Genomic DNA, 14,800 nt, shown 5'->3' on the forward strand with positions numbered 1-14,800 from the left:
GTGTGGAAGCAAACAATATCAGTGAAAATAACTGAAATCTCACTCGCATGTGTGTCCTCACACAAGATTTGGCTTTGGGAGCATGCACAGAACCCGATGTGCATGTGTGTGCCTGCCCCGCCCCCCAGGAGTATACCGGTAGGGCTGGCGATGGGCAGCCCTTCCCTGGTGAACTGGATGATTTACACCCCAGGGTTCTGAAGGAGCTGGCAGAAGTAATCTTGGAACCACTGTATGCTAAAGTTCCTGTAGCACAGGAAAGGCTGGAAAAGAGCTGAAGTGGTTCTAATATATAAAAAGGGGGGGAAATAGATCCAGGAAATTATAGGCCAATCTGCTTAACATCAATAAGTGTAAAAATCCTGGGAAAGATAATCAAGCAGTGGATTTGTGAGGACCTAGAAATGAACAAGCTTTTTACTATACATCAGCAAGGGTTTGTTAAAAACATACCACGGCAGACAAATCATATTGCCTACTTTGATAAAGGAACTAAATTAGTAGAGCATAGAAATGTTGTGGACATGCTGTAATATACATGGACTTCAGTAAGGTGTTTGACACAATAGTGAAATCCAATTTTTTTAAACTACCGCTTCTGTGGGCATGGCTTGTTGGGTGTGGTGTAGCTTGTGGGCATGGCAGGGGAAGGATAGTGCAAAATCTCCATTCCCACCCCACTCTGGAGCCAGTCAGAGGCAGTGTTTATCAGTTCTTTAAACTAAAAATTTCCACTACCGTTCTCCCAACTACTCAAAATTTCTGCCACTGGTTTTCCAGAACCTGTCAGAACCTGCTGGATTTCACCCCTGATTTGACAAAGTAAAATCATAGCCTACTTGATAAGAAAGAATAATGCAGAATAGACAGTTCTGTCATTAGATAAATTTGCAGTTGGCTGACCACCACCCAGCATGTAGTCCTCAACAGAACAGTTAGATTTCTATGTGATTTACGGTTTTAAGTGATCTTCTTCACTTCATCCAGCAGAACCTCTTCATAACAGAACCATGCTGCAATGTATATTTGAGTACACAATACAATGACTCCATTATTATTATTATTATTATTATTATTATTATTATTATTATTATTATTATTATTATTATTATTATTATTTAGATTTGTATGCCGCCCCCCTCTGAAGACTTGGAGCTTTATACAGCACTTCACAACAGCAAAGCACAGTACAAATCCACTGATTAAAATGGTTAAAACCCTTAATATAAAACTTTTTGAAAAAGTTAGAACTAGATATGATTTGCTTGCAAGAAATGCATATCAGACAAAAATAATAAACTATTTGAATTACAAAATTGTGGATTAATAATTTATTTCCCCAGGAATGAAAACAAGAAATGGAATTGTTTTGTATATACATTCTCAACTGTATCCTAAATTTATGTTGACTGATACTTGGGGTGGACTTTAATCTGCAGGGAATAAACCATACATACCATACATAAAACTTATGCTTTTATTTCTTCTTTTCTCGTTGAACTGGTTTCATATTTACACAAATAAACAACTTGGCAGTATAACTATATTTCTCTACACATCTGCTCTCTATGATGCAGATTCACCAACAGTCAGCACACAAATCCCGAGAATTCTATCTTCCAACTGTCAAAAACTGATTTACATACCAATATGCAAATTAGCTCTCTCTTAACATTCCATTCCCTTTTTCCATGCTATATGCTAACAAGAACTACCGTATTTTCCCTCTTTCCATTAAAAGAGGCTGAAAATTTGGGTGCATCTGATACTCTGAATGTAACTTTAACTAAGCTTTATTTTTTTAGCCCTAATGAGGTGCTAACATGACCTTCCATGTTTTGCTAGCTAAGTGATCTTCCCCTTGCCTGCTTATTTCATTGCTGCTCCCTCCAACAATCAGCTGAGCCTTTTTTCAGCTCTAACAAGATGCTAACAGAGAAGCAATCTTCTGTGTTTTGCTAGGGAAGCGATCTTCTGCCTTTTTTTGAGCCATGAGGTGCTAACAATTGAAGTGATCTGCTATATTTTGCTAGTGAAGCGATCTTCCCTTTGCCTGATTTTCTCATTGTTTCTCCGAAGAGAGAGAGAGAGAGAGAGAGAGAGAGAAGTGAAGTATTTTAGAAACTGTTTTTTTTATCCCCAACCAGGGGATATAAAGCAAGCATGTGGGCTCAAAACCAGTAAACTAATGTGCTGAAGCTGACCAGACTAAAAACTAGCTGGATGAATACCTGGTACGTAGATTATTTTTTCCCTATTTTCCTCCCCAAAAGTAAGGTGCATCTTATACTCTGAAAAATGCACGGCTGGCGGTTTTGCGCCAGCCGAAATTACCTGCGGGGCCGGGAGACGCTGCCGGCAGCTCTCCTAAGTCCGGGCTTCCAGGTTCCTTGGAACCCGGAAATTTGGCTTTTGGCAGCGCGCCAGGGCAGCGCGCTGCCTGTTGGGTTTTGTGGGAGGTCTTGGATCGCCCTATTTAAGGGCGATCTGGACAAGACCTCCCCCTTGCTTGGCTCTTAAAGCGAACAACCTGTCGCTGGTTGTTAGCTTCTTGCACTGCGCACGTGGCGAGGCCTGTTACGGGGCCTCGCCCAGGTTTGGCGAATTCGAGGCAACGGCCTCGGATTCAAGATTTTTAATTTTAATTTTGCATTTGGGTGGCAGAGGCTTGGGTCTCTGCGGGTTTTAGCCAGGCAGGGGTTCTTAGGGGTTTGGCTTGCCAGCCATCAGGAGGGGTGGGATTCAACCCCCCCCGCGCGACCCCCCCCTCGTGTGACACCCCCCCTTGCGTACCCCCCCATTTTCACACACGCTCACACCCCCTTTTAATTGGGGGAGAGCAGGGTTGCTTGCCCTCCATTATAAGGGGTGGGAGTTTTGCCATGTGGTGGGGACTAAATGGGCCTCGCCTGGGTCGGTAGGCCTTCTGGGAGCGGAGGCCTAGGCCTCTGCTTTTTTCATTGTGCCAAGGAAAAGGGGGTTTTCCTGAGGGGTTTTTTATTTTATGTTATTTTATTTTATTTTATCTTGTTTTTGTCCTATTTGGAATAGGACCTGCTTTTATTAATTTTCCTTTGATCCGGGATAGAAACATAACACCATAGAAGCTGGCAGCAGAAAAGACCTCATGGTCCACCTGGTCTGCCCTTCTACTATTTCCTGTATTCTAATTTACAATGGATATATGTTATCCCAGGCATGTTTAAATTCGTTGCTGTTGTTTTGCCAACCACATCTGTAGAAGTTTGTTCCAAGGATCTACTCTTTTAGTGAAATAACGTTTTCCCATGTTGCCTCTGTTTTTCCCCCAATTGACTGCAGATAGTGTCCCCCTTTTCTTGTGTTCACTTTTCTGTTATGAACACTTCTCCTGAATTATTTAATCCTTTACCTATTTAAATGTTTTTTATCATGTCCCCCCCTTTGGCTTCTGTCTCTAGATTATACAGATTGGGTTCATTAAGTCTTGCCTGATAAGTTTTATATTTAGGTCCTTCCACCATTCTGGTAGCCCATCTTTGGACCCTTTCCATTTTGTCATATTTTATGTTGAGGTCTCCTGAACTGAACATAGTACTCCAAAGGTGGTCTCACCAGCGCTTTATATAAGGGGATCCATTATCCCTCTTCCTGCTTGTTATACCTCTAGCTATGCAGCCAAGCATCCCATCCCCCCTTTTTTACCGCCCGACCACACTGCTCACCTATTTTGGTGAGGGGGCTAGGGGTCTTACTCCTTTCCCCCCCCATTGGGTGGGTGGGGTTACGGGCCCTTGGGGACTTGGTAAAGCCAACCCTTTAAGGGTTAGGCTATGGTCGTCGGGGCAGGGCCCCAATGTTTCGGCAAGGATTTTAGGTTTGGGGGTTTTGCTAAATTGGCGTTCCCAACAGGGTTACTTGGGTTTTCCCCCCCCTCAGGGGCCTCCACGCCCCCCCCATTTGGGGGGCCGGGAGGTTTTAGGCCTTTGGGGGCCTACAATTTTGTGTATCTTGAATTTCGTTTTTCACGGCTCCCTTAGGCATGGCCCCCAAGAGGCGAGCCTCTTCACAGGGTCTCCTGGGTCCTCACCCTCGGGGGGCCAAGGCCCCCACAAGGAGGGCCGGGGAGGTGGGGGAGGTAGTCCCTCCCCTCCCTCTGGGCCCTCCCTCCAGGTAACCGGGCCGCCTTTGGGGCCCGAGCCAATTTTGTCTGCTCAATCCTTTTCTCCCCCTTTTAGATCGCCTGGACTGCATGATGCCCGCTGGAAGCCGCCTTTGGGGCTCGTGGCGGATACAGGCCCTCAGCAGCGTTTGGAGCCCCTCCAGGCAACGAAGTAGTCCAGGATCTGGCTCCGGACCAGAGCGGCCTTGCGTCAAGGGATCTCAGTGCAACAGTCGCCCCCCCCCGGGGCCCCATTGGATGGCAGGGGTGAGTCAGTCGCTTATGCACGCACACCGGTTTTACAGGGGTTACCCACCTTAACCCCCCCCAGCAGGGCCAGCCGGTCTGGGCCCCCCCTTTGGGACCCAGCACTCCAACAGGGTGCTCCTAGGTTTGGGGCACTACTGTCCAACTGGCTTGAACCCGACCGGGGCCCCATTGGTGAGCACGGTTACATTGGCAGGGGGGAGAGCCAGGGCTGGGTTCTCCTACATGGGGAACGCAGTCGTCTCCTGCGGTAGTGGGGGGGGGGGGTCGGTGGCTGTACCGAGTGTTGCCCCCCCTTACGGCCGCTTTGTCTGCAGTGGGGATAACCAGTAGCATCGTGGCCACTGCATCTGACCCCATGGGTGTGGCCCCCCCTTTTTGGCCTTCCATCCACTCCCCTGGGACATCATCTCCACCCCTCAATCAGGGATAAGATATGGCGAGGTGATTATATGGACCCTACCTGTTGGATAGGAAGTGCCCAAGAAGGAGAGGGACGATGAGGCCCGGACTGAGCGGGCCATAGAGGTTAAGGTTTGAGTTTTCAGGTCCTGGCTTTACGCCTTCCTGACCTATGCCACCAAACTAGTCGGAATGCCTAGCTACATTGCGTGAGGCTTTCCGATTGAGGGTGGCCTATGATCCTGCCCTGCATCGGGACGGGAGGCGCCCGATCATGTTACCGGGCGACCCGGCAAATTGGGACGGGACAACGGACCGATAGCGGTCATCTGATGGAAGAGGAGGAGCCGGCCGCACCCCGCACTGCGGCGGGGCAGGGTGTTCGAGCCACCCATATTTGTTTTGAGTCCTGTGCCAAGGGCTATTGTGGACTCTCCTCCAGTAAATTTCGGTCGCCTGTCGGTGGGTGGGGGCCCCCACGCCACACACATGTGTACACCCCCCAAGTGGATAGGAACACCAGGGATAGGAATAAACCGGCCGTTCCCGCAGCCAACAGGTCCCAGCCCGGTCAAACTTGGCCATTTGAACGGGCGCCTGCAGGGAGATCGCCCGCCCGAGCGGGCGGACGCTAGCCCTCAGGGTTTTAAGGATGGTTTTCAGATTCCTTAGCAGGGTCCGGGAAGGCTTTTCTTTCTGAAAACCTTTGCTCCGTAGGGAGAAATGAGGACCTAGCCAAGGTTAGGATTCACAGCGCCAGGGAATGCAGAAGGGCCATCATCCAGTGGTCTTTTGGGTGTAGAACTAGGTTCTTCCACGCAGTCTTATGACTGCCGGAGGAGAAGTTGGGAAGATACGGCTCGGATTTGAAGAGGTGTCGGGCCTTGAGAGGTAACCTTAAAGCAACTCCAGGAGCTTACAGGGCTGCTTAATCTCACATGCTGGGTAATGGCTCCTGGTAGGGTGTTTTTATGCAGACTGTATTCGTTAATGCAGGGACTGAGCTCGCCCCATCATCATGTGCGGCTCAACACTGGGGCCAGGGAAGACTGGCAAGTGGGCAGACATTCATGGCCCATTTTTTAACGTGGCTTCCTTCTGGCGGCAAGATTTGCTTTTCCAAGCAGACTTGCAATTGCACCCCGGCGCCTTGGACCTCTTGGCTTCGGGGTGATGCCAGGAGACTAGTGGGCTAGTCGTCATGGCCAGCCAACTGGGGGTAAGGAGTTTTTGGGATTTCGGGCTAGTAAGGGCTAACGCAGTTTTGGCCCATACCGATTGACCAGTTGTTAGGGCACAGTGGCTGTACCCGACCTGGTCTGAGTTTTCAGGCGGTCAAAGGTAGGTTAGCGGGCCTGGCGTTCCTCGCCAAGGCTCTGGGGTTTTCCTAACACCTGTAGTGATTCCCGAGTCAGACGGAGGATGGAGGGATGGGCCCAGGAACGTCCGCTTTGGGCGGCCGACGCCCAACAACCTTTGTCCATAGCGCAGCTGTCGGCATTGGCTGAGTGTGGGTCAGGCTGTGTACTTCGCAAGCCGAGGCCAGCCTTAGTCACGCGACGGCTATAATGCTTTTCCTTGGGGCAGTCAGAATAAGTGAGGTTGGCCACCTCAATTAGGGATGCCAGCTTGCGCATGCTCCAGGGGAGCGATGTGCTTCCGCAGGACATAGGGGTACCCATCCGCCTGTGCCAGTCCAAAATGGACTAACACGGTTGCGGCATAATATCAGGTTAGCCCCAATGGTCGACCGGGCAGTAGGCCCAGTAGCTGCTTTGGCCGCCTTCCACGCTCACTGCGGTGAAGGCTCTGGATATTTCTTTGGTCATGATATTGGGGCCCCATTTACTAGCTATCAGTTCTGGGCTTTCACGTCACGTGCCCCAGAACAAATCAGTGCGGATCCTTCCAGGTTTGGCGCATGCTCCTTTTGTATAGGTACTGCGGCTGCGGCTGCAACAGCTTGTGTGGGGATCACCACATCATGACCATCGGCCACTGGAGGGCTGTGGCCTTCTGTCTTATTTGAGCCCCCCCCCAGGGGTCCCCGTTATTGGCTGTTTTAATTGTCTGTTTTGTCTTTCAGCCGTATCTGGTTCCCGGCCCATGGTGTGGCTCCGTGGCCACAGTTGTTTTCTGGGCCGAATGTTTTGTTGCAACGCGACTATCGGTCGCAACTGTCCCTGGGCTGGAAGATGGATGTTGCCTGGAGGGGTCGCAGGGGCCTGCGCTGGGTGGGCTCCTCCCCCGTGTTTTGACCGGTGTCGGCCGAGAGAGCCCCCGAGTTGTTGGTGATCCACCTCGGGGGCAATGACCTTGGTTTTCTGGTGGCTTGGCGCGAGTACCCAAGCCCGTGATGACTTGTGGGCCATCGCTGCGGCGTATCCAGACACACGTATGTGGGTCTGGATTTTCCCCAGATTGGCTGGTGGGACGCTGTATTCCCTACAGCTGGGAACAGGGCTAGGTTAAGGGTCGACCTAGACCGTTGGGAAGGTTGTTAGGGAGTTTGGGAGGGGTGTAGCTAAACATCCCTTACTAAATTTTGGAAGCCCCGGCTCTACCGGGCCGACGGCGTTCACCTCTCAGATGGGGGGAACGCCATTTTCCTGTCGGACCTGCAGAGGTGCCTCCAGGAAGTACTTTAGGAGGCTGGGGGGGGTCGGGGGGCCAAGATTGAGATCTAACCCCCCTCCGTGGCAGGTTAGGGGCGGAAATGGGCAATTAGAAGCAACTGCGCATGCTCCTTTTGGGCATCCTAAAGGGTGATGGACCGCCTCTCTCCAGGAACTAGAGGTTGAAACAACGTCGGGGATTGGAGAGAGGATGTCCATGGGAATAACCGGATCCAATTCCCACGGGGATTGGAGGGTGGACTCCTCCCACACGACGAAGGGGCATGGCCTGGACCCAGGTGAAGGTGGTACCTTCACCTGGGTCAGCAGGGAGTTTTTGCCCAATGTTGCCAAGGAATGTTATGGTAGGAATTTCCGCCCCGTTAGTTTTGGCCTCTGCAGGTCCTTAGTTCGTTCTGAATTTAAATATTGAAATTGGCGTATGCAAATTTATGCAAATTTATTTAAATTTATGTTAATTCAATAAATGACCCATTTTTAATCCACAACATGTCTCAGCGTCGTTACTCGGCTTCCGGGGGTAAATACAGTATATCTGCATGAGGGAAGTATGCACTGGTGTATCTCGGAGTTCTGTCTTGGGCCCAGTACTCTTCAACATTAGAATTATATTTTTTTTTAATTGGCCAAGTGTGATTAGATACACAAGGAATTTGTCTCCAGTTCATAAGCTCTTGGTGCACATACAACAATAGTGATAGATCTTCATGTTGCATTTAATGTTTTATGATGAATGTCTTTTTACTATGATTTTAAGTGGGATAGAAGGGGAACTCACCAAATATGCAGACAAAACCAAGTTGGAGGAGGAATAGGTAAGACTTTAGAATATAGACTCATGATTCAGAAGAATCTTGACACATTTGAGTACTGGGCCCTATCCAATAAGATACAGTTCAGTGGTATGATAAGTAAGGTCTTCACTTAGGCAGGAAAAGCCAAATGTATAGGTTTAGAATCGGCTGGTAACTGCCTGAACAGTAGTAACTGTGAGAGGGATATAGAAGTCTTAGTGGACCATCGCTTATGAGATCTCAGTATGCTGCAGCTACCAAAACAGCCAATGCAATCCTAAACTGCATCAACAGAGGGATTGCCGCAGTGAAGGGCTATCAAAATTTTTACTACCACACTGTGGGCATGGCTTATGCATTTTCTTTCATCATATTTCAGTGCCAATTGGGAGCTCTGGGGTGGAGTTCCATTTTCGCTACCCCACTTTGTTCTTCCCATCTGGGCAGCAGCCCACCCCTGGATTACCGTCAAGATCACAAGAAGTGATAGTACCACTTTATACAGCACTAATGAACTACACTTGGAATACTGACAGTGCAAGTCACCTTGGTTCAAAAAAAAAGAGATGATGATATCCTAGAAAGCCTGCAGAAAAGAGCCACAAAGATAACCAGGAATCTGAAAACTAAATCACATGGTGAACAGTTAAGCAAGTTACATATTCTAGCCTGTTGAAAAGAAGGATTATGAGTGACACGATAGCTGTTTTCCAGAAGTTGAAGGGCTGTCACAGAGAAGAGGAGATTGACTTGTTCTCCTAAACATCAGGGGACAGAACAAAAAGGCAATGGGCAGAAGCTTGTTAGAGATTCAACTTAGAACTAAGGACAAATTTCCTGATGGTGAAAACCATTAATCAGTGGATTAATCAGCTACGTTCCCTAAGTTGCGGGTGTGCCATCACTGGAGATTTCTAAGAATAGGCTGGACAACTATTTGAACATAATGATTTAAAATCTGCTGCCTTGAGCAGAGAATAGGACTAAAAGATCTCTGAGGTCTCTTCCAGCCCTGTGATTCTACATTCCATATTTTATGATATATTCTGCCAGCAGCCAGTCAATTTGCAGAATATAGTAATAATTGGGGAATTTTTTTTTTAAAAAAATAGAAACAAATCCTCACAGGCACAGCTCTACCCCTCGAAAATCCCTGACTTTAATTTAAAATCTATTATCAGATATTTCTCCCTTCTCTCTCCGCAGATCCGGAGACTGCCAACACCTTGATGAGATAAAACAGATAATTGTTTTAACTTTCCAATGCAGTGGTGCCATTACTGCCTGAAGATAGACAAACACAGCCAGAAAGGCAGAAATTGTACATCATGCTATTCCAGTGACATTTTCTTAATGTTTTCTGTTCTTTTTGAAATCCTCTTAGCCAATTTTCTGCAGGCACTGCCACTCCACCTATTTAACAAGATTAAGCTACAGATTAGCATGCTCCCTTTTTGCCATCCATCCGCCAGGCACAACCTCAGTAAAATCAACCAATGGCCATCAGTGTTCCCTCTAATTTATTTTTGGGGTGGGTGAAAAAGTATAGTGTCTGAGCGGCAGTCCCTTCGGGACTGGGCGGCACAGAAATAATAAATAAATAAATAAATAAACAAACAAACAAATAAAAAACCCACCCTGTTTTGCCTCCGAGAATTTCAAAATAAAACACTGTACTGTGTGTCTATAACAGTGAGCTCATAATAGGGCAACTCTATCAATATCAAAATGCCACTTAAATAGTTGAGCTAGTTTCAAACTAGATTTTGATTTTCTTTCTCTCTTCCTTACTCCCATTCCTTTTCTCTCTTTTTTTCTATCTGTTTCTCTCTCTCCCTCTCTTCCTCTCTCTCTCCTTCCCTCTCACTCTTTCCCTCTCGGCTTCTGGGCAGGTTTGGAAAACTCTGAGTTGATGATGATTTTTAAGTGAGCGATTGCTCACTGCTCAGCTTAGAGGGAACTATGATGACCATGGTGTTTCTGAATTACGTGAGTGACATTATTACTGAAACTGCAAGACCCAAGAGCATGAATGTGTGTCAACCCTGCAGCTGACCTGACTAAAGTAATTTTGACCGCTTCAGTGTTGCCCCACTGGAACTGAGGAGGGATTTGGTACAGACTGGAGTCTGTAGCCAAAACAACATATTTTCTCTTTAGAACCAAGGACATTTTCACACTTGGTCAAAGGAAGGAAGAGTGATGCCACCCAGCTGCCAGCCTGCACTTTGATTGGACCATAGAACTGATTGTTTTGATGGAGTAGAAAAACATTTACTTTTAATTAGGTAAAAACCGCAGGAGAATTCAGAGTCAGTTTTCACCAAGTATGTACCAATATGATAATTCCAATAAGAAGTATTTTTTGAGGAATCTACCTGCCTCGGAGTCTTGCTTGCTATGGCTTTATTACTTGGAACCCTGACACAAGGCAGATCCTTTGGATTTTTAAACTCCTCTGGAAGCACAACAACAATAGGACACAAAAGTATGTGCACACATATACACACCAACCCTATATTGGCAGTCTTTGCATTTTTGCAATCCCAGTAGCATTACCGAAATTAAGAAAACAGTTGTTCTCATAGACACCTGCATCCCTTTCACTACCTGCATTCTGTTCTGTCTGGGTCACTCCGGAAGCCAATACCAACCCAAAAAGAGAAGCCAGACACACTGGTAAAAGGCAAAGGCAGTTTATAAAATTCAAGAAAAACACAGGTAACAGAAAATGTCCTTACAAACAGGAAAACGCTGTATCTTCAAATATATATCCACGAAGGCAAAAGTCCATGCAGCAATACAGGATTCTTGCTGCCAAGACGAGGCTGTAGATAGCAGACCTATACCTCCCACGGGTCTTCCAAACTGCTGGGCCACAAGCCAGGAACAGAGACGTCGAGAACAAAGCAGGACACCGTAACTCCAACTGATAACACTCCACATGGCTTCAAGGCCTTGCCTGCCTTTTGAACCCTGCTCAGGAGGACCACACCCAAACCCAGCTGTTCCTAATTCAGTGCTGATAATACTTCTTTAATTGCTCCTTTCTTTGATCTGAATGTCTCTGTTGCATGTCAATGACGGCTTGTGCTTCATCACCTAATGACTCCAAGCTACTGGATGGGGAGAGCCCCCCCCCCCGGGGCTCTCATGCTGTTCTCCTTCATCCCATTCCTGACTTTCCTCTCCCCCGTCCGACTGTTCAGCCCCCTCCTCTTCGCTGTCATCCTCCTCTGGGCATGGAGCCAGCAGAGACACAGCCGGTCCCTGAGCAGCCTCAGGCTGAACCACAACACATTCCAGATAGCATTTCCCAGGTGAGCATTAAGTTGCCCTTTAAAAAATAATAGCAACAGCACTGCCTCACTGTTGGATGCAGCCTTCTATTTCTGTTTCACCATCAGCTTCATTGTTGCCTTCCTCTCAAGATTTGACATGTTACCTCATCCAACTTAAACCAACAGGACCAGGGATTGGGTTAGCCTTTGCTGCTGATGAAAATTCATAAAGCAAGCATCCCAATCCCGAGCTTGAAGCAAAACAGCTTATTTTGGTCTGACTTCAAAACAAGGACCTTGGAGCGTATATATTTTGTTTCAGGCTTAGAACACTTCAAAGAGCTGTTCTGAGGTTGGATTACTTCAGGGTCTACTAGTTTTCCGTAAGAAAAATTCCTATGGAAAGAAACAGTTGAGAGATGGATTCCTTCTCCGTCAGGCTGTTTCCCGCGCGTGTCTTCCCAAGGAAGGAGAGGTTTGCAATTTGTACACTTGCTGTAAATACGGGTATGGTTTATTCCTAAACTTGAGCAAGAAAGCATAAAATAAAAATAACAGCTTGAGAAAGATTTGTGACCGCTACATCCAAGCTAGCGCCTCGAATACTGCATAGATTCCAGATTCCACCATTCTCAATCACTATGGCCAATAGAAACTGAGAAATAACCACAGAGGAGCCATCCAACTCATTTAAAAGGCACTAAACTGGGAGGGGGGTATTAATTCGTACAAGCAATCACCCAATGTAACAAATTCCAGTTTTAGGACAGAGCTCTCTTGTGGCTACAACTGTATATGGCTCTAGAAACTGAAAAATATAGATTTGAGTGAAACCCCAAACACCACCAGGAAGTAGCAGCTAAGTTAACTATGGGGATCTTGTGATAATCCTTAGTTACCACTGAAACAAATATTCCTGCTCTTCTTTATTAATTAATTTGGCAATAGCAATAGTATTTAGGCTTATATACCACTTTACAGTGCTTTACAGCCCTCTCTAAATGGTTTACAGAGAGTAAGCATATTGCTCCCAAAAATCTGGGTCCTAATTTTACCAACCTTGGAAGAATGAAAGTCAACATTGAGACTACTGAGATTTGATCTGCCAAATTGCTGGCAGCCAATGATCAGCAAATGCTAAATGCTATTGCTATTGCTAATTTATCTCCTGCCTTTCATACAGGGATTCAGAGCAATGTACAGATAGCAATACATCCTCCTGCTTTACATAATTACACCTTGTGCCCTTCATGAAGGAATGGGCCACACTTTTAACTTTCTTTCGTGTTTACTCCTCTGGGGTAGTATCAATCAATAGGTGAATTAATGGAAGGCAATCTTTAAGGGCTGGTGAACAATAAAGGGAATTGTGGCAGGAGCAAAATGAAGACACACTGTACTTATTCAAAATGCAAAATGGTGATGGGAAGTAAAACATTGTGTGCATGTTGACAGAAAGGAGGACCAGCATTCAGTGTTACAAAGGTTCAGGGGTGAACCCTGAAAAACAACAACTGAGGAGTGAGTGTCTCAGTTCTGCATTTCAATATCATATCGAGATGTTCAATCTGGGGTATATGTGACTTAATACATTTAAGTTTCATTTAGAAATTGAGAGCTATGACCTCTCTTTCCTCCCCTCCCTCTCCTCTCCTCTCCTCCCCTCCCCTCCCTCTCCTCTCCTCTCCTCCCCTCCCTCTCCTCTTCTCCCTTCCCCTCCCCTCCCCTCCTCTCCTCCCTCCCTCTCCTCTCTTCCTCTCTCCTCCTCTCCTCTCTCTCTCTCCTCTCCTCTCCTCTCATCCTTCCTTCCCTCCCTCTCCTCTCCTCTCTTCCTCTCTCCTCCTCTCTCCCCCTCTCCTCTCATCCCTTCCTCCCTCTCCTCTCTTCCTCTCTCTTCCTCTCTCCTCCTCTCTCCTCCTCTCCTCTCATCCCTCCCTCTCATCTCCTCTCCTCTCCACTGGGCAGGGAAGATTCTATGTATTTTCTAACTTTTCTTAATTATTATCAAGATCATGTTAGGGCTTAAAGATGCTGTCAATTAGGAGAGATACAAAAGAGGGAGGAAGGGAGGGAGGGAGGATGGATGGATGGATGGAGGGATGGAGGGAGGGAGGGAAGGGAAGGAGGGAGGGAAGGAGGGAGGGAGTTACTTTGAGACACATGTGGCTTTAAGGTATCAGATTGTCTTCTCTTTACCAAAACAAATCAAATATAGTTCCTACCTAATCTAACTCAGATTGGGAACTTCTTTCAACTACAACAGAGATATAAAGCCCCTATTTGGTTTAACACACATTCATGAAAGCTCATGAAATTGATACAAATCGACATTACCTTTGTATTTTGTCACCACTGCTGAATTGATGCTATGAGGCTCTTGGAAAGTGACAGTGAGTGATGTGCTGCTTGTTACCATAAGGCAGATGTTGGTTGGTGCCTCAGGGGCTCCTGCGAACAGAGGAAAAACACTATACTTCATGCGGAACAAATATTTTTCAAACACTGCCCTGGGTCATTGAAGAAATGAACTAACTCAAAGCCATGCAACGAGTGTGAGCATTCTACTGAAGTCGCTTGTGTTTATAATGAAAACAAGGCATCTATGCTAATGAGACTGTTTGACACCATTGGTTTCTCTTGCTCTCTTTGACTATTTGGGAGAATATAGTGTAAGTATTTCTAATGGCATGCACTAGCTATATGTAAGCAGAGTACAAGATTTAGAATATCATCATTTAGAATATCACATTTCCTCAGTCACGCAGGCTTTGCCAAGGGGACAGAATAATGGAAGCACTAATGAATTTACTTAGAATTTACTTAGATACCGATTGCACCATATGCTTAGATATAATTTATTTTAAAAATTTTAAAAATAAATATAAGAAGCCGTTTTTAATGCAGATTTATGAATATGCCGGAATGGCTTAGCAATTAAAACTTTCCTGCATGTAAAACACAGACTATTGGTTAAAAGATTTCCTATTTTCTGACATCAGCATTGCAAGTGATGAACTGGGTATGAAATATATACTGCTTTTTAAAAAGGGAACACTTAAACAACACAATATAACTCAAGTAAATCAAACTTCTGTGAAATCAAACTGTCCACTTAGGAAGCAACACTGATCGACCATCAATTTCACATGCTGTTGTGCACATTCAACTTTGTACAAAACAAAGTATTCAATGAGAATACTTCATTCATTCAGATCTAGGATGTGTTATTTGAGTGTTCCCTTTATTTTTTTTTGAGCAGTATACTTTATTACCAGTGAT

At 46.2% G+C, this 14,800-nt stretch overlaps 1 protein-coding gene across 1 annotated transcript in view; it reads right to left on the minus strand.

Annotated features, from left to right (window-relative positions):
• Nucleotides 1–14,800, minus strand: part of ANKFN1 (ankyrin repeat and fibronectin type III domain containing 1) — a 144,759-nt gene that overhangs the window by 91,673 nt on the left and 38,286 nt on the right. The window contains exon 5 of the mRNA XM_070736009.1: nucleotides 13,856–13,969. Coding sequence (XP_070592110.1) covers nucleotides 13,856–13,969 — 114 coding nt within the window. The remainder of the gene's footprint in view (nucleotides 1–13,855; nucleotides 13,970–14,800) is intronic.

The sequence above is a fragment of the Erythrolamprus reginae genome, chromosome 2 (genome assembly GCF_031021105.1).
Source record: "Erythrolamprus reginae isolate rEryReg1 chromosome 2, rEryReg1.hap1, whole genome shotgun sequence".
Taxonomy (NCBI): domain Eukaryota; kingdom Metazoa; phylum Chordata; class Lepidosauria; order Squamata; family Dipsadidae; genus Erythrolamprus; species Erythrolamprus reginae.